This window comes from Tachyglossus aculeatus, chromosome 14 (assembly GCF_015852505.1).
Source record: "Tachyglossus aculeatus isolate mTacAcu1 chromosome 14, mTacAcu1.pri, whole genome shotgun sequence".
Lineage (NCBI taxonomy): Eukaryota > Metazoa > Chordata > Mammalia > Monotremata > Tachyglossidae > Tachyglossus > Tachyglossus aculeatus.
The window spans coordinates 41396878-41416776 of NC_052079.1; the positions used below are offsets into that span (position 1 = coordinate 41396878).

At 42.5% G+C, this 19899-nt stretch overlaps 1 protein-coding gene across 1 annotated transcript; it reads left to right on the forward strand.

Annotated features, from left to right (window-relative positions):
* Nucleotides 1–189: 189 nt before the first annotated feature.
* Nucleotides 190–18635, forward strand: ACTR6 (actin related protein 6). The gene is made up of 11 exons (XM_038756338.1): nucleotides 190–273; nucleotides 5397–5514; nucleotides 7724–7792; nucleotides 11050–11173; nucleotides 11602–11737; nucleotides 11832–11888; nucleotides 12318–12416; nucleotides 12505–12583; nucleotides 15507–15678; nucleotides 16708–16846; nucleotides 18289–18635. Exons 1-11 carry the CDS (start codon nucleotides 206–208, stop codon nucleotides 18416–18418), a joined length of 1191 nt encoding a protein of 396 aa, XP_038612266.1. The 5' UTR covers nucleotides 190–205; the 3' UTR covers nucleotides 18419–18635.
* Nucleotides 18636–19899: the final 1264 nt, after the last annotated feature.

Sequence of the window (19899 nt, forward strand, 5' to 3'; positions counted from 1 at the left end):
GGGTTGGGGCCGCTGGCGGGCGGGAGGTCCCACGGCAGGGCGGCGCTGGAGGCCGTGAAGCCGCTCTAGCCGCGCCCCAGGCGCGAACCATAGAGGTGCGGCGGACGGCGCCTGCGCAGTCGGGGTCGCGGGCGGGCGGCGCCTGCGCAGTAGGGCCGGCGGGCGGGCGGCGCCTGCGCAGTAGGGCCGGCGGGCCGCCGCAGCCATGGCGACGCTGGTGTTGGACAACGGGGCCTACAACGCCAAGATCGGCTACAGCCACGACAATGTCAGGTGAGCCGTGCCCGCGGCCCTGAGGACGTATATATGTTTGTACATATTTATTACTCTATTTATTTATTTATTTTATTTGTACATATCTATTCTATTTATTTTATTTTGTTAGGATGTTTGGTTTTGTTCTCTGTCTCCCCCTTTTAGACTGTGAGCCCACTGTTGGGTAGGGACTGTCTCTCTATGTTGCCAACTTGGACTTCCCAAGCGCTTAGTCCAGTGCTCTGCACACAGTAAGCGCTCAATAAATACGATTGATGATGATGATGATGCTCTGCACACAGTATAAGCGTTCAATAAATACGATTGAATGAACGAATTGATTAATCAGTCAGGGGTGCTTTTGGACCGGGATTTTACAGAAGCTCCCTCTACACTGTAAGCTCCTTATGTGCAGGGAACGTTTCTGCTAATTAATAATAATAATGATGGTATTTGTTAAGCGCTTACTATGTGCCAAGCACTGTTCTAAGCACTGAGGTAGATATGATAATAATGATGATGGTATTTGTTAAGCGCTTACTATGGGCCAAGCAGTGTTCTAAGTGCTGGAGTAGATTCCAGGTGATCAGGTTGTCTTACGTGGGGCTCACAGTCTTCATCCCCATTTTACAGAGGAGGGAACTGAGGCCCAGAGAAGTGAAGTAACTCGCCCAAGGTCACACAGCTGACAAGTGGTAGAGGCAGGATTAGAACCCACAACCTCCGACTCCCAAGCCGGGCTCTCTCCACAAAGCCATGCCGCTTCCCCTAATAATAATAATAATGATGACATTTGTTAAGCGCTTACTATGTGTGAAGCACTGTTCTAAGCGCTGGGGGGGGGATACAAGGTGATTAGGTTGTCCCACGTGGGGCTCACAGTTTTAATCCCCATTTGACAGATGAGGTAACTGAGGCCCAGAGAAGTGAAGTGACTTGCCCAAAGTCACACAGCTGACAAGTGGTGGAGCTGGGATTAGAACCCATGACCTCTGGCGCCCAAGCTGTTTCCACTGAGCCAAGCTTATTCTCTGATCTGTTGCATTGTACTCTCCCAAGCGCTTAGCACAGTGCTCTGTACCTAGTAAGCACACGGTAAATACCATTGATTGATTGGCTGTTGGTCGGGAGTCGGAAGCAGAGTGTGCTTGTTTTGTTTCAGTACAGGAAATTGTTTCTGGAAAGGTTAGCGCCTCTCGCTCCTCCCTCCAGACTGGCTAGGGGCACTTATAGCCTGAAATAGACTTCCTGGTGTGCGCTCGTTGTTCATCATCATCTTTGCATTTCAGCATTTTGATCAGGTGAAATAAAAATAACCATAGAATGAGTCACCTAGTTCTCTAAGCGAATCAGCATTAAAAGGCGATCGGAAGTAGTCATCAATAGTTTTTGTTTAGTATTGTGAGGCGGGCACTGAACTGAGAACTCGGGCAACGTAAAGTAAGATTTAGCCCCTGCCCGAAAGGGGATTAAAGGCTTCCCTGTTTATTAAAACCCATCTGTCATCTTCTCGGAGACAAATTGGAAAAAAAGTTTTACGTAACCAGCAGGCCCATAACCCAGTTTCCTGATTTGCAGTACCCTTTCGGCTTTACTAGTGGCGGGGTTTTGCCATCAGTGGTGAAGGTTTATGACCAGAGAACCACCCACTAACCCAGTTTCCTAATTTGCAGTACCCTTTCGGCTTTACTAGTGGCAGGGTTTTGCCATCAGTGGTGAAGGTTTATGACCAGAGAACCACCCACTAACCCAGTCTCCTAATTTGCAGTATCCTTTCTACTTTACTAGTGTCAGAGTTTTGCCATCAGTGATGAAGGTTTATGACCAAAGAACCACCCACGAAACCAGTTTCCTAATTTGCAGTACCCTTTCGGCTTTACTAGTGGCGGGGTTTTGCCATCGGTGGTGAAGGTTTATGACCACCACACGTCATCATTGGTATTCCTCATCAGGGAACATCTGTATCCCATGGGTGGGCCAGTGACCCCGCCTGCAGATTCAGAACCCCCCACCCCCGTCCTCCAGATCCTGCCGCTCCAAAAGACAGCCACAGTTTAATGCAGCAGAAATAAGCTTACTCCCTCTGAGTCGCACCAGCTCCGCTTTGGTATCTTTTGAACCGTTTAGAGATAGCTGCCTTTTTCATTCAGCGCGTTGTCCTCGCCGCCGACAAGACACACATCCATTCCGGTCCCCTGTGCTATTTAAACCAGGGTGGTCGTGGGTTTGTCTAAATTGTACTTTGACGCCTTACAGGAAAACTGTGTTGGAACAGGTTTTGCCCATGAACCGACGCACACAGACACAAACGTGGAATTCCGTTGGTTTCAACAGGAGCTGCCTGCCAGAATCCGGGAGTAGAAACCGGCCACAGGCCATCCATTTTGTTCTCCGTCTCCCCCTTTTAGACTGTGAGCCCACTGTTGGGTAGGGACTGTCTCTATATGTTGCCAACTTGGACTTCCCAAGCGCTTAGTACAGTGCTCTGCACACAATAAGCGCTCAATAAATACGACTGATGATGATGATGACCAGAGAACCACCCACTAATCCAGTTTCCTAATTTGAAGTACCCTTTCGGCTTTACTAGTGGCGGGGTTTTGCCATCAGTGGTGAAGGTTTATGACCAGAGAACCACCCACCATGGTCTGTGAGGATGGCGGAGACCACAGCGGTTACAAAGGCAACCATCAGCCGGATTAAGGCACGGCAACAAGGTGCCGCACCTTTGCCCGCCTGTTTTTGCTTACTGCATTCACTCTGTGCCCCACTGAAACCGCCAGGGACCTTGAGTGGAGCTGTGCAAATACTCTTACTATAATCCATAGGACCGTCACCGGAATCAATTCCTCATTTGAGGTTCCTGGTCCTGAATTCTTGTGGTTTTATTTAGCTCCTTGTGGTCAGGGACCTTGAGTGGAGCTGTGCAAATTTACTATGATCCATAGGACTGTCACCGGAATCAATTCCTCATTTGAGGTTCCTGGTCCTGAATTGTTGTGGATTTATTTAGCTCCTTGTGGCCAGGGAATGTGCCTACCAACTCTGTTACATTGTACTCCCAGTGCTTAGAACAGTGCTTTGCACATAGTAAGCGCTTAATAAATGCCGTTATCCTCATCGTCATCACTCTCCCAAGCGTTTAGTTCAGTGCCCTTCACACAATAAGTGCTCAGTTACCCGTGGTTGTGTCTGGGCTTTTTCCTGCTTTAATGTTTTCATCATTCCTGTTGTGTTGTTTCTCCAGTCCCTTTTCCCCACTTATAACAACAACAATAATAATAATGGCATTTATTAAATGCTATGTGCAAAGCACTAAGTACTGTTCTAAGCGCTGGGGAGGTTACAAGGCGATCAGGTTGTCCCACGGGGGGCTCACAGTCTTAATCCCCATTGTACAGATGAGGTAACAGGCACAGAGAAGTTACACAGCTGGCAATTGGTGGAGCCAGGATTTGAACCCGTGACCTCTGACTCCAAAGCCCATGCTCTTTCCACTGAGCTGCGCTGCTTCTCTACTTACCAGTTTCCTGAGGGACAGGGACTGTGTCTAATTTCCATCTCTGTATCCTCTCTCAGTGCTTAGTAGAGTACTAGGTACCCATGACCCCGGGCTTTGGAGTCAGAGGTCACGGGTTCAAACCCCGGCTCTGCCACTTGTCAGCTGTGTGACTTTGGGCAAGTCACTTAACTTCTCTGTGCCTCAGTTACTTCATCTGTAAAATGGGGATTAAGACTGTGAGCCCCCTGTGGGACAACCTGATCACCTTGTAACCTCCCCAGTGCTTAGAACAGTGCTTTGCACATAATAAGCGCTTAATAAATGCCATCATCATTATTATTATTAGAGTGTTCTGAACTGTTAAATACCATTACTACCTGAGACTGCTTATGTCTCAGGGCAGAGGCTCATCTGTTGTTCCCACCAGGAGACTCCATCCAGATGGGAGGAAATCCCTAAAAATTAACTCTTTAAAATAGCTTCCAAAAGCAAACCTAGTCAAGCTTTGGGGCCCTCCTAAATTTTGTCAAATATGGAAAGCAATTCTAGTTATCTCTGTAAACCTGGATTCTGGTTTAATTTTAACTCATTTTCAGCAGGCTGCTAACTTGAATGATAAAGTCATTAACTGCTTGTGTGTGAAGCATAGGTAAAAGGAGAGAAGCAGATTAGCAGTGTGATAGGGGCTCACAATCTAAATGGGGTAAACGGATACTTAGACCACTAAAATTCAAAACTGCAAATTACAAAATCAACAAAGATAATAATAGTATTTTTTAAGCACTTGCTATGTATCAAGCACTGTACTATGTGCTGGGGTAGATATAAGATAATAAGGTTGGAGATACAGGGCTCACAATCTAAGTAAGAGGGAGAAGGATTTAAGCACCATTGTACAGGTGAGGAAAGTGAGGCATACATAAGTGAAGTGACTTGCCCAAGGTCACACAGCAGGCAAGTGGCAGAGCTGGGATTAGACCCCAAGTCCTTTGACTGTGATAACTTCAACAGAGTTAAAGCAGCAAAATGCAGTTCTTGAAGTAAGACGTCCTCAAGCACCCGCACAGTCTTTGTTTACAAAATGTGGCGGTCTCCCCAGCTTTCCTAAGGTAAGGATGGTTTTCTAGCATAATAATAATAATAATGGCATTTGTTAAGCGCTTACTTTGTGCGAAGCACTGGGGGGGGGGTACAAGGTGATCAGGTTGTCCCCTGTGGGGCTCACAGTCTTAATCCCTATTTTACAGATGAGGTAACTTGAGGCACAGAGAAGTGAAGCGACTCGTCCAAAGTCGCACAGCTGACAAGTGGCGGAGCCGGGATTAGAACCCGTGACCTCTGGCTCCCAAGCCCATGCTCTTTCCATTGAGCCACGCTGCTTCTCTGGCACCGAGGCTAGTCCAGAGAGTGCAGGGGGTCCAGACCACTTGTTTCTCTGTTAGTGCCCACCTCGACCTCTTTTAAGGCAGTGTAGTGTCTGGTCTATATTGATCCAGTAGGATGAGGGAAAGCTCGATCCATTCGGGTGGCTGCAGAACCCTGGCTTGTCACAGTTTAGCCGTGGTAACTTTCTCAAACCTCATTTAGAATTCAAAGAATTTTGTTGGGAGATTTCTCTCTCCTTCTTTTTTTTTTCCAGTGTTATTCCCAACTGCCAGTTCAGGTCAAAGACTGCACGTCTTAAAACTTTTACAGCTAACCAGATAGACGAAATCAAAGACCCTTCGGGACTCTTTTACATCCTTCCGTTTCAAAAGGTAACGCTTCTTCTATTTTTAGCTTTCGACTGAATTCAGAGAATTTCTGGCAACGTGCCACGTGTTGTCTTGTAGACTGTGAGCCCACTGTTGGGTAGGGACTGTCTCCGTATGTTGCCAACTTGTACATCCTTCCGTTTCAAAAGGTAACCCTTCTTCTATTTTTAGCTTTAGACTGAATTCAGAGAATTTCTGGCAACATACCACATACTATCTTCTAGACTGTGAGCCCACTGTTGAGTAGGGACTGTCTCTGTATGTTGCCAACTTGTACATCCTTCCATTTCAAAAGGTAACCCTTCTTCTATTTTTAGCTTTAGACTGAATTCAGAGAATTTCTGGCAACATACCGCGTGTTGTCTTCTAGACTGTGAGCCCACTGTTGGGTAGGGACTGTCTCTGTATGTTGCCAACTTGTACTTCCCAAGCGCTTAGTACAGCGCTCTGCACACAGTAAGCACTCAATAAATACGATTGATTGATCTAGAGCGAAGGAGATGCAAGTATACTTTTAGCAAAGATGGAAATTGCGACTGAAGTTGTGGAGTCTTGTACTCAAGTCAACCAGTGGTGTTTATTAAGCACCTACTGAGTGCAAAGGACTAATATATACTAAGGGCTTGGAGGCTACAGCAGAATCAACAATATTTATTTATCTGTGTATTTATTTATTTATATTAATGTCGGTCTCATGCTCTAGACTGTGAGCTCATTGTGGGCTGGAAGGTGTCTGTTATATTGTACTCTCCCAAGCTCTTAGTATAGTGCTTTGCACACAGTAAGCTCTCAAACAATACAATTGAATGAATGAATCAAAACACATATTCCCTGCCCTCAAGGAGTTTATAATCTAAAGGATTTTAACATTATTAAAAAGCTATTGAGCAATAGGCACGTAAATCATACTTAATGTGCATATTTCACAGAAGGAATGTACTTTGTATTTAAACTGTTCACTAGCAAAGGAGATGAATACCCACATACAGTCAACGCATTTTCACTTGGGGAGTGAAGCAGTCGTTGTGATGATGCTCGAGTGATACAACACTTAGACCCATGTAACCAGCAGAAGAGAAGTGGTGGCCCCAGATTGTAGATAATCAAAGGAAATGTTTCAGTGGTCATGGAATCTATTAAAGAACACCACTGTTGTGGATTGTGAGGGTCACATACAGAGACAAAGCCATCTTAACAATGTGGATAATTTGGAGGTGATCATAGATGCAGAGAGGCGCTTTGAAAAACCAGATTTTTGAAAACTAAACTAATAATGGTATTTGTTAAACGCTTGCTATATGCCAAGCGCTGTATTAAGTGCTGGAGTGGATACAAGCAAATCAGGTTGGACACAGTCCCTGTCCCATATAGGACTCACAGTCTCAATCCCCATTTTACAGATGAAGTAAGTGAGGCACAGAGAAGTGAAGTGACTTGCCCAGGGTCATATAGCAGACGTGATAGAGGATGGAGTAGAACCCATGACCTTTGACTTTAAACAGACATATTATACTTTTTCCATGTTTCTCCCACCCCTTTTTCTTTCCTTTCTTCCTGTCACTCGCTCCATGACAGGGACTAATCATGCCCAGGTTTTCTTCTGGCCTCCATTAAGGGAGACATGCAGCTTGAGAAGAACATTTGCTTTTGACCAATCACCTGCTGGAGGCATAATAAGAATAATAATAATGGCATTTATTAAGTACTTACTATGTGCAAAGCACTGTTTTAAGCGCTGGGGAGGTTACAAGGTGATCAGGTTGTCCCTCTGGGGGCTCACAGTCTTAATCCCCATTTTACAGATGAGGTCATTGAAGCACAGAGAAGTTAAGTGACTTGCCCAGAGTCACACAGCTGACAATTGGCGGAGCCGGGATTTGAACCCCTGACCTCGGACTCCAAAGCCCGGGCTCTTTCCACTGAGCCACGCTGCTTCTCAAGTTGCGGAGAGGGTCATAATCCATTGAAATTTGATAGGAGAGTGTTGTATGAGCCCTTGTCAGGGCAGCCATTCTGCAGTTAAGGCTATGGCGGTCACCTATATAGGAAAATATTTCTATATTTGAGTTGAAATCTGCAGCCATACAAGGGAGGAGGAGAAAAAATGTCTGATTCTCTACCACAATTTGCTCTGCATTTTACAAAATTTTGTTTTGTCATTGCCACTAACAAAGTATTCTTCCAAACCCCTTGCATTTTCAAAACCTTTTAGGGCTACTTGGTGAATTGGGATGTTCAAAGACAAGTTTGGGATTACCTTTTTGGAAAAGAAATGTACCAGGTAACACATTCCTGTTTTTGGATTTCGGTTTACATATCTCGTTCAAATAGAGATTTACATTAAAAGACTACTAGACAGTCCACTGTATTCATTTTGAAGTAATGATATTCATCTTCACTTTTCAGTTCAGTAGGGTAAATTTCTGGCCTGAAGGAAACATTTACTCTCTGCAAATAGCTGCACTTTGTTCTATGTACTGTCAGATATTTTAAAGCGTATACTCAGGAATAACATTTAAGAATCATTAATTCAGTACTCGTCCCCGTGGGATATGGAAAATAGTATCTCTGCTCTAGGATGCAAATGTATAACTGAAAATTTGTAATGTAATAGTACTGATATTGGAAAAGTTACTCTCAAGGCCTCGAGGTAGATTTAACTGTTCATCAACGTACCCTGTTTCCTCTGTCAGAAGTAGCCTCTTACGCTGGATTAACTACTGGCTTGACCCACTTTAGCATTTCTTAGACGTAGACTTTCTTTTCTTTTCTTAGACTTTAGCATTTTTTAGACTGTGACCCCACTGTTAGGAAGGGACTGTCTCTATATGTTGCCAACTTGTACTTCCCAAGCGCTTAGTACAGTGCTCTGCACACAGTAAGCGCTCGATAAATACGATTGATTGATTGATTATGTTTTTTCTAGTGTGCATACATACACATTGAAAACACCCACCACAAGTGAATTATTTGTCAGTTTGTTTGCTAGGTGTGTCATTACAGGCACTAACTTTTTATTTTCCATGGGCTGTTCAGTTCCTGAAAAATAGTGCTGAGGAAAAGTACAAGGTGGTGATTCAGATGTAGTACCTGGCCCCTAGGGGATTCACATTCTAAAAATTCGGGGAAGGCAGAAGCATTCCTGGACAGAAATTGGGTAAATTCAGCCAAAATAGCATGAGCAAAACAAGAAAAGGAATAATCCTCAGGTTCCTCTCCCCTCCAGGCAGAGCTATCCTAGGTGCCTTCCAAATCATCTAAACATTGGGAAGGGATTTATTTGCCAGCCTCACTCCAGTTAAGACGGGCCTTGCTCTCAGTGATGGCCAACATTGCCAAGATCCGCCCTTTCCTCTCCATCCAAACCGTTCAAGCTCTCATCCTGTCCCGTCTGGACTACTGCACCAGCCTTCTCTCTGATCTCCCATCCTCGTGTCTCTCCCCACTTCAGTCCATACTTCATGCTGCTGCCCGGATTGTCTTTGTCCAGAAACGCTCTGGGCATGTTACTCCCCTCCTCAGAAATCTCCAGTGGCTACCAATCAATCTGCGCATCAGGCAGAAACTCCTCACCCTGGGCTTCAAGGCTGGCCATCCCCTCGCCCCCTCCTACCTCACCTCCCTTCTCTCCTTCTCCAGCCCAGCCCGCACCCTCCGCTCCTCCGCTGCTAGTCTCCTCACCGTACCTCGTTCTCGCCTGTCCCGCCATCGACCCCCGGCCCACGTCATCCCCCAGGCCTGGAATGCCCTCCCTCTGCCCCTCCGCCAAGCTAGCTCTCTCCCTCCCTTCAAGGCCCTACTGAGAGCTCACCTCCTCCAGGAGGCCTTCCCAGACTGAGCCCCTTCCTTCCTCTCCCCCGCGTCCCCCTCTCCATCCCCCTCATCTTACCTCCTTCCCTTCCCCACAGCACCTGTATATATGTATATATGTTTGTCCATATTTATTACTCTATTTTACTTGTACATATCTATTCTATTTATTTTATTTTGTTAGTATGTTTGGTTTTGTTCTCTGTCTCCCCCTTTTAGACTGTTGGGTAGGGACTGTCTCTATATGTTGCCAACTTGGACTTCCCTAGTGCTTAGTACAGTGCTCTGCGCACAGTAAGCGCTCAATAAATACGATTGATTGGTGGGTTGAGAGGGAAGGGTGGCTCTTTCCTCTCATCCTCGTCCTCCTCCTCCCTGTGCCTCCAGCCTTTCCTCCCCCAGACCCAGATTCCTGATAGTGAGGAAGCCCTAGGCTACAAGGCTCCGCTGCCCCACTCCAGCGGGCTGTCAGTCAATCAATCAATCAATCGTATTTATTGAGCACTTACTGTGTGCAGAGCACTGTACTAAGCGCTTGGGAAGTACAAGTTGGCAACATATAGAGACAGTCCCTACCCAACATTGGGCTCACAGTCTGTCGCACAGAGGGTGGCAGGTGATGGGGTTGGGGGGGTGGGGACTGAGGGGAACCAGGGGAGAGCTGTTGTGGAGCTGATGGTGGGCGTACTCCGGCCTGTGTGACTGCAGCCTCCCCAACTACTGTCCCCTTGACTTGGGGACAGTTGAGTTCCCCTGGTGATGGCAGGAGGAGAGAGGGAGACAGAAAGACCGAGCACGCTTGGCCTTTCATCAGGCTGCCTCCCTACCACCCTGCACACGGGGGTCTGCACGCCATATTGCCGGGGATTTGTGCCCCTCTCATCCGAGGGGCCCGGAAAATTAAAATTAATCAAGCATATTCAGATCGTAACGCCTCTCCAAGTGACTCAGGAGAGTATCAGGAAAAACCGTCAAACTAAAAGACAGTGCTTTAATTTCACTTAGAATGACCCCCTTTCCCTAGTTCTGATTTTTTCTTGGCTAGCAGTGGGACAGTTTCCACAAAGTGAGAGTATATAACATCTAAAAGCAATTACTCTTTGACATCTTTTCCTTGGTCTACTGCTAGTTTACATTAAAAAAAACCAAATGCACAAACCTTTTTCACTTTTTCCTAGCATAGCAACATCTTTTCAAAATACAGATATGCAATAACCTTTTATTTACCTAGATTTAATAATATAAGTAGTGTGAACAAATGCACAAACCTTTTTCACTTTTTCCTAGCATAGCAACATCTTTTCAAAATACAGATATGCAATAACCTTTTATTTACCTAGATTTAATAATATAAGTAGTGTGAACAAATGCACAAACCTTTTTCACTTTTTCCTAGCATAGCAACATCTTTTCAAAATACAGATATGCAATAACCTTTTATTTACCTAGATTTAATAATATAAGTAGTGTGAACAAATGCACAAACCTTTTTCACTTTTTCCTAGCATAGCAACATCTTTTCAAAATACAGATATGCAATAACCTTTTATTTACCTAGATTTAATAATATAAGTAGTGTGAACAAATGCACAAACCTTTTTCACTTTTTCCTAGCATAGCAACATCTTTTCAAAATACAGATATGCAATAACCTTTTATTTACCTAGATTTAATAAGTAGTGTGATGTCACTTGAAAAATGCCTGAAAGTTTGGATTTTGATCCACAGGTGGATTTTTTAGATTCCAATATCATCATCACCGAGCCTTATTTTAACTTCGGTTCAATTCAGGAGTCAATGAATGAAATCCTGTTTGAAGAATATCAATTCCAAGCAGTTCTTAGAGTAAACGGTAAGTTGGTAGTAGTATTAACATTTATGACCTACACTGTTCCTACTTTGGGGACTAGATAAGAGTTTGGTTTTACTCATAAGTCTTAATAGTCGTAAAGGTCAAAGCTGTAAATAGGCATTGGCAATACTTAATATTCCGTGTCTGGTCTTCAGAAACAACAAATGAACCAACAATCTGCATAATAACGTTTGCGGGGGGCTTTTTAGGGATGCATTTACAGAAAGAGAATTTTACTGTGAGATTCTCAACCGTTAAGAACTGTTTAGAGGTATAAAAGTACAGCCTGCTACGATCCCAGTTTAAATCACTTATTGCACTGCAACTAGCAGAAAGCAGTGACTTACCTAATTTTTCACCCTTCCATCATTTAAGCCTGAATGTATTTTAGAAGGTTGTTTTATGTGTTACTGGTTTTTTTGTGGCAGCTGGGGCTCTCAGTGCACACAGGTATTTCCGGGATAATCCATCTGAATTGTGCTGTATCATTGTGGACAGTGGCTATTCCTTTACACACATTGTACCTTACTGCAGAAGTAAGAAGAAAAAAGAAGCAATCATTCGGTAAGCTGTTTTTTTGTTGTACTTGCTATTTTTTTCCATTGCAGTGTTTAATCAAAGGAAGAAATAAAGCAAGTTTAAAATATTTCTTTTTCAGGATTAATGTGGGAGGAAAGCTTTTAACCAATCATTTAAAGGAGATCATCTCCTACAGGTAAAGCACTAGGTACTGTTTCTTGTGAAGAATATTAAACTATAAAATCACAGAAGTGTCCACTTTATTTCATAAAAACCCTTGGAAAATCTTCTTAGGAAATCCAGGTGACTCCTTTGAAGTTCAAGGCAGGCAAAATCTGGAAATGTTGAATGCCAAAAGATCGAATGAAAAGTATTAAGTGGGAAAAGTGAGCTGGCAAGATGATGTGGGATTGCGTTATTTAACTTTTATTCTGATATTTTTATATTGAAAGTAGTATTGATGGGATTGCTAGCTAGAGAATTCTTGTTCCCCTAAACTGGTATTTTTTATAGCCAACTGTATTGATAGTGGGGCCAAAAATGTGCAGCCTTTTTTATTGAATAGAAAAATAATTTGATATTAAATATTCAGTTTTAACATTAGTAACTTTTCTACTTTGACCAGGCAACTACATGTTATGGATGAAACACATGTAATTAATCAAGTGAAAGAAGATGTTTGCTATGTATCTCAGGATTTTTATAAAGATATGGATATTGCAAAGTAGGTATAGTGATAAGCTAATTAATAGCCATTTCAATTAATATGAATGTATAGGAATAGTGTGACACGTTTTAATTTTATTTCATAGACTAAAAGGAGAAGAAAATACAGTCATGGTAGACTACGTTTTGCCTGATTTCAGTACAATTAAGAAGGGATTTTGTAAGGTAACAAATAATTTTTTGTTTCATGAATTGTTAGTTATATTAGGGTCATAGTACAAAGTATTTGGTCCACCTCATGCAATTATATTTCTTGTGTATGCTTTATTATTAATTGTTATACCCATTTCATTATCTATGTGTCCGTCATTGATGCGTAGCCATTTTTGAACTGAGTCCTCATGTAAATGGCACAAGATCTTGGTTTCAGATCTCTTTGGGAAATGGCATGTCGTACGATGGAATGTATAGCTCCTTGCTGGAGCGTTCACTTCGTGCTGAACTGGATTATAGAATATAATTGAAAGAAATTTAAATATTTTTCCTAGAAGTGGATTAATGTGAAAAAGACTCCTAGCGTTTTTCATTTATAGTACTAACTACTCAAGTTCTCAAGTTTAGCGTATTGTTTTAAATAATCTATCCTTAGCCAAAGAAAACATTTTTACTCAAACATGACATTCTTCACTCTAGAAACTTCCCAAAAAGTGCTATTTAACTCCCTCTCTCTCCACACCCCCAATTATGAGGCATTAATTGGTGTTTCACTTCGCCAGAGTCAAACTAACTTAATTGGGTGAGGGAAGGGGTGGTTTACAGTTGTTCTTCCTTTCCTAGGCGGAACAAGATTCCTAACCCATGCAGTCATTAAAGAAACTTAGTTTAAGAATAATAGCACCAATAATAAGGTGAGATTTTGTTGTTGAAGTTGGACTCTTTAGCTTCCCTTGTACTGAATTTATCTTAAAATTAAATTTGTAGGTAGTGTTGGAGGTATCTTTTGAATTTATTAAAAGATTCAGAGGAGGTTAGAATTTTTGAGAGACGTAATTCGTATTTACCAAATTTATTTTGAAGGTTATGAATCCTGACCGGCAAATGTTCAATCAGGGGCATTTTTTTTTTAGCATGTGAGAGAACAACATAAGCAAACACGTGTACCCTGCCCTTACAGAGCTGACAATCCATTGTTCTTTTCAAAAGCCTTTGAATTTCCTACTTCTAGTTTTACTCTGATGAAATAGGAGTCCCCTACATTGGGGGATTTTGTTGGTGGGAGTCACGGGATTAAAGAATTCAGGAGTTGAGGAATTAGTGAAATTGGAGCAGCGTGGCTTAGTGGAAAGAGCATAGGACTGGAAGCCAGAAGACTGTCCATGCTGTCAAATAGAGGGAGAGGACTCACATGGTATTGCTTGTCTTTCCTTCTGCACATAATATGAGTCAACCCTCCACTCCCCACAGCACTTATGTACCTATCTGTCATTTTATTTATTTAAATGAAGGTCTGTCTCCCTCTCTAGACTGTAAACTCATTGTAGGCAGGGAATGTTATATTGTGTTCTTCCAAGCATTTAGTGCATAGTGCCCTGCATACAATAAACACTCAGTAAATATGATTGACTGACTGACCTGAATTCTTTTCCTGGTTCTGCCATTTGCCTGCTACGTGACTTCGGGCAAATCACTTCATTTATCCGTGCCTCGGTTTCCTTATCTGAAAATTGGAGATTAAGTACCAGTTCTCCCTCCTTTTTAGACAGTCAGCCCAGTATGGGACAGAGTCTGTTCCAATCTGATCAGCTGTGTTAAACCCCAGAGCTTAACAGAGAGTCTGGTACGTGCTTAACGTTTACTACAATTATTATTATTAGGAATAGACAATAGAAGATTAATAAAAAATCCCCATCTGGAGCAATGTGCCTTAGTGCTTAGAACAGTGCTTGGCTCATAGTAAGGCTTAGCAAATACCGTCACTAGTATTTGACAGCCTGGATCGTTATTCATACAAGGGATAAACACAAAAGGGATCTGAGTCAACGAGGATGGCCTAGGTTACCAGTTTGGCTGGGGCAAGGTATAATTTCCAGAAGAATGTAGCTTAGTGACATAGATTTTGAATAATTGGAAGACGACATAAATAAAGGAGATTCTGGGCTACTAACTTACGTTTGAAGTAAGGGGAATCCAGGGACCCCAAAAGTAGGCATAATGAAGCTAGGTGAAGTAATAATAATAATAATATGGTGGTGCTTGAGTGCTTACTCTGAACTAAACGCATTTTTAATGGTATTTGTTAAGCACTTTCCATGTTCCAGACACTACTAAACACTAGGGTAGATTCACAGTCCACATCCCATATGGGCCTCACAGTCTAAATAGGAGGGAGACAATGTACTAAATCCCCATTTTACAGATGAGGAGGCTGGTGTACGGAGAAGTTGAATTCATTCAATCGTATTTATTGAGCACTTACTGTGTGCAGAGCAGAGCACTGTACTAAGCGCTTGGAAGTACAAGTTGGCAAGTTAAATGACTTGCCCAAGGTCACACAGCAGGCAAGTGGCAGAACTGGGATTAGAACCCAGGTCCTCTGATTTCCAGGCCCATGCACTTTCCACTAGGCCATGCTGCTTCTCTAGTAGTGTGAAAATGCCAATTTCAAGATTAAATTATGGAGGAAGTCAATATGTTGATGGTATTTCTGGAAAGCTGGGATTTGAAGTATTAAGCACTTAATTTATGTGCCAAGCACCATGCCAGGGTTAGAGATGTAAGATGCATTTTGAACCCAGTCCTTGTCCCACACAGCTCATAATCTAAGAAGTAGGAAGAGCAGGTTATTTTATTCCAGTTTTGTAGATGAAGAAACTGAGCCTCAGCGTGGTTAAATGAGATGTTGATGGTCACACCCCAGCTGGGTCTAGAACCATGGTGTTCTGACTCACAGCCCCATCGCAAGGCCGTGTTCTTTGGAAGTATAATACTAATAATACTAATAATTATGGTATTTGGTAAGCGCTTACTGTGTCAGAGACTTAATTTCTCCAAACATAGGGCAATACAGGCATCCTGTTAATCCCAGTTTAATTGAGCTTAAATTCACCCTGATTCTTTCTAAGGTGTTTTCCTGTCTTATTTCTTATAGCCCAGGGAAGAGATGGTTTTAAGCGGAAAATATAAAACTGGGGAACAGATACTTCGTCTGGCCAATGAGAGATTTGCTGTTCCAGAAATACTTTTCAATCCTTCAGATATAGGCATTCAAGAAATGGGAATTCCAGAAGCTATCGTCTATTCTATTCAGAATTTACCTGAAGGTACCTAGTTGCAAAAATATCTTGTATTTAAATGTCCACTTTCTGGTTTCGAATGTGATCTCGTTCCGTGACATATTAAGCGGTATCTTAGAACCGGAGTCATCATACCAGAAAGGTCCTGGAGAATTCATCTAATGTATCACTCGGTTCAGGCAGCACCATTCTTAAAACATTTTAGACAAGTTGATAGTCCATCTTAGTTGGAAAGATTTCCATAGAATGAATTTCTACAGTGTCTCAGACATGATAGAAATGTACAGTTTTTAAATTAATTGCCTGGGAAATAATGTTTATTGGCCCCCTTGAGTAGCTTCCTCTATTCTTTGTTCAAAGGACTGCTTACAATACATTTAAGCTTCAGAATCTTCATTATCATGAGGACACAGGGGTACTTGGGTCAAATGCTGTCTGCTCCAAGAGGTTATTTGTTTCACTCCTCTGGGGTCGGTATTGTTAGATTAGCAATTTCTGTCTAGCTTTCTCGTATAGCAGTAAAGCAAATAAAATTCCGTTCCACATATGGACAACCTTCCTTATGTGACTTCTGCTCTGTTTGATCTCCCTGGTTCTCTAAAGCTTCATGGTTCCCCTCCTGAAGGTAAATCTAGCTGCTACTAAAGTTACCACCGGTGGATTCTTTGTCACCAACTCACAGCTTTTTTATAGATTCAGTACCTGCTCTATTTTGGGCGGGGAGAGGGAGGAGAAGTAAAACTATGTATTAAGCACTTACTGGGCAGAGCACTATACCAAATGCTGGAAAAAGAGTATCCGGATGGGAATTAAACACAGGCTCTGTCCTTTGAGGGACTCACATAGTAGCCAATGCTACTAGGAAGTACTGTTCGATCACATAATAATATGCTATAAGTAGCCCAATGCTGAAATAAACATTTCCTTTTGCATTAACTATTTAAAAGGCTAATTATCTATTGCTTAACAGCAGTTAACCTTAGTTAAATTGTTAGTCCAGTGTTTTCATCTAAAATTGTTTAAAAAAAATTCACCTTTGCTATTTCTTTCTTCAAGAAATGCAGCCCCACTTCTTTAAGAACATTGTTCTGACTGGGGGAAATTCGCTCTTCCTGGGATTCAGGGATCGAGTTTACTCCGAAGTTAGATGCCTCACTCCAACCGACTATGAGGTTTCTGTTATCTTGCCAGAAAAGTAAGTCTTAGTTTACAATATTGACTTAAAATACGATATGTGGGGAGAGGGGGATGGGAAAGGGAATTGTTTCAACCTTTGTGGTCAATTTGTACTTCTTCAGAGAGACTTATAGTCATTGTGGTATTTGTTAAGCAGGTACTATGCACCAAGCATTGTGCTGAGCGCTGGGGTAGATACAAGATAATCAGGTTCCACGTGGGATTTATAGTCTAAGTATGTGCTAAGCGCTGGGGCGGATAGAAGATAATCAGGTTCCACGTGGGATGTATAGTCCAAGTATGTGCTAAGCGCTGGAGAAGCAGCGTGGCTCAGTGGAAAGAGTACGGGCTTTGGAGTCAGAAGTCATGGGTTCAAATCTCGGATCTGCCAACTGTCAGCTGTGTGACTTTGGGCAAGTCCCTTAACTTCTCCGAGCCTCAGTTACCTCATCTGGAAAATGGGGATTAAAACTGTGAGCCCCCTGTGGGACAACCTGATCACCTTGTAACCTCCCCAGCGCTTAGAACCGTGCTTTTTAAGCGCTTAGTACAGTGCTCTGCACATAGTAAGTGCTCAATACGACTGATGACGATGGGGTAGATAGAAGATCATCAGGTTCCACATGGGATATATAGTCTAAGTAAGAGGGAAAACAGGTATTGAATCCCCCTTTTGCAGGTGAGGGAACCGAGGCACAGAGAAGCGACTTGCCCAGTGGCCCACAGCAGGTAAATGGCAGAACGATACATCAGCAATACATTTAGACTGTGAGCCCACTGTTGGGTAGGGACTGTCTGTATATGTTGCCAATTTGTACTTCCCAAGCGCTTGGTACAGTGCTCTGCACATAGTAAGCGCTCAATAAATACGATTGATGATGATCAGCCTTTCTTTAAAGAATGAACTCATTGAGTCCCAGAGATGGGAGAGTGCCTCCCTTTCCTCTCGCTCTCTTCCCTCCCGCACAGCAATGGGGAAGGCTGGATGCTGTTGACGAGTCCGCTGGGCAGTCATCTCTGCTCCTTTCCCGGCACTTAGAACAGTGCTTTGCACATAGTAAGCGCTTAATAAATGCCATTATTACTATTATTATTACTTGCCTGAAGAGCCTATTATTACTTGCAGAAGAGCCTAACGCAGTGGCATCAAAGTGAACGGGAGGGGTTGGCAAAATTTTTCCGTCAGGGTGGCCAGACGTCTGAGGTTGACTCTGCTTTTTGCTAAAATATAGGTGGAGATTGTTTTTTCAGTTCCCAATACACTTATCGGTTATTTCAATACCTTACAAAGTAATTTTAGACCGCGAGCCCACTGTTGGGTAGGGACTGTCTCTATGTGTTGCCAACTTGTACTTCCCAAGCGCTTAGTACGGTGCTCTGCACACCGTAAGCGCTCAAGAAGTACGATGGATGATGATGAATTTGCATTCATGTACATTTTTTTTTTGGTCATCTTTTCAGTCCCATTACTTACTCCTGGGAAGGTGGAAAACTGATATCAGAAAATGATGATTTCGAAGATATGGTAGTAACAAGAGATGATTATGAAGAAAATGGGCATTGCATATGTGAAGAGAAATTTGATATTTAAAGTTGTCTGGACTAACTCGGTAATTCTGTTGTTTGATATAGAATACCTCACTTCTTCCTGAAGTCTATGTCAGTTATGACCCTTTATTGTATGACTTTTTCTTGACTGATGTAAATATTTTAGTGCCTTTTTGTTTGTTTCTTTTGCCGGGAGCATGGAAGGCTACCTGGGAAGGAGGATTGCTCATTGAATAATAAACAGAGATGAAACAACTCTACTTTCCGTGCATGTGTCTTTTCAAGTTGGTCATTTAACTTGAATATTGGTGAATGAAAGATAGGATGAATTTTAAATTCTTTCATTTTTATCTGCTTTTTCACTGTTAATGCATAAAGCACTGATTTACACTGATATTACTTATAAGTACTGACTTTTGGTTCATGTGGCATAGTAGCTTGGATTCATTACTGTCTCTCTCAAGCATTTGCAAAGTGTTATTCTGAAAGCATCCTAGAAAATTAACTCCAAGGGCAGGGACCACACCTTTTATTTCCATTATATTCATCATATTCAAAGCTAAGAGCCCCCTGAAATAATATATTTGTATCACTAGACTTGAAATGAAAGGTACTCGTAGAAAGAAGGCATTTTAATCTGATGAGGTTTAGCTTTAGCAAAAGAAACAAGTCTCTTCAAACGCTGGGCACTAAATTAAATTAAGACTTTCATATTATAAAACATCTAGTACACTGGTATGCATCCCACAGGTACTAAATAAATGACAACTAAAAGGGCAAAGAGGAAAAATAAATCTGTATAGCATAGCTTAGTGGAAAGAGCACAGGCCTGGGATTCAGTGGACCTGGGTGGCTCAGTGGAAAAAGTCCAGACTTTTGAGTCAGAGGTCATGGGTTCAAATTCCAGCTCCACCAACTGTCAGCTGTGTGACTCTGGGCAAGTCACTTCACTTTTCTGGGCCTCAGTTACCTCATCTGTAAAATGGGGATTAAGACTGGGAGCCCCCCCATGGGACAACCTGATCACCTTGTAACCTCCCCAGTGCTTAGAACAGTGCTTTGCACATAGTAAGCGCTTAATAAATGCCATTATTATTATTATTATTGCCTGCAGATTGGCAACTCACAACTACTCTGGGCCTCAGTTCCCAAATCTGTAATATGAAGATTAAATAAATATCTGTTCTCCCTCCAACTTAGATTGTGAGCCCATGTGGCATAGGGACTGTGTCTGACCTTAATATCTTAAATCTACCCGAGGACTTAGTACAGTGGTTAGCACACAGTAAGAGCTTAATGAATACCACAATTATTATTAGATTGCAATATACTGAGATACTTATGGATTATTTCTGTAATTATGGTATTTTTTAAGCACTTACCTATGTGCCGTCATCAATCGTATTTATTATTTATTATTTTTACAGTGCCAGGCACTGTACTAAGTGCTGGGGTGGATACAAACAGATCCAGTTGGACACAGTCCCTGTCCCACGTGGGGCTCACGGTCTCAATCCCTATTTT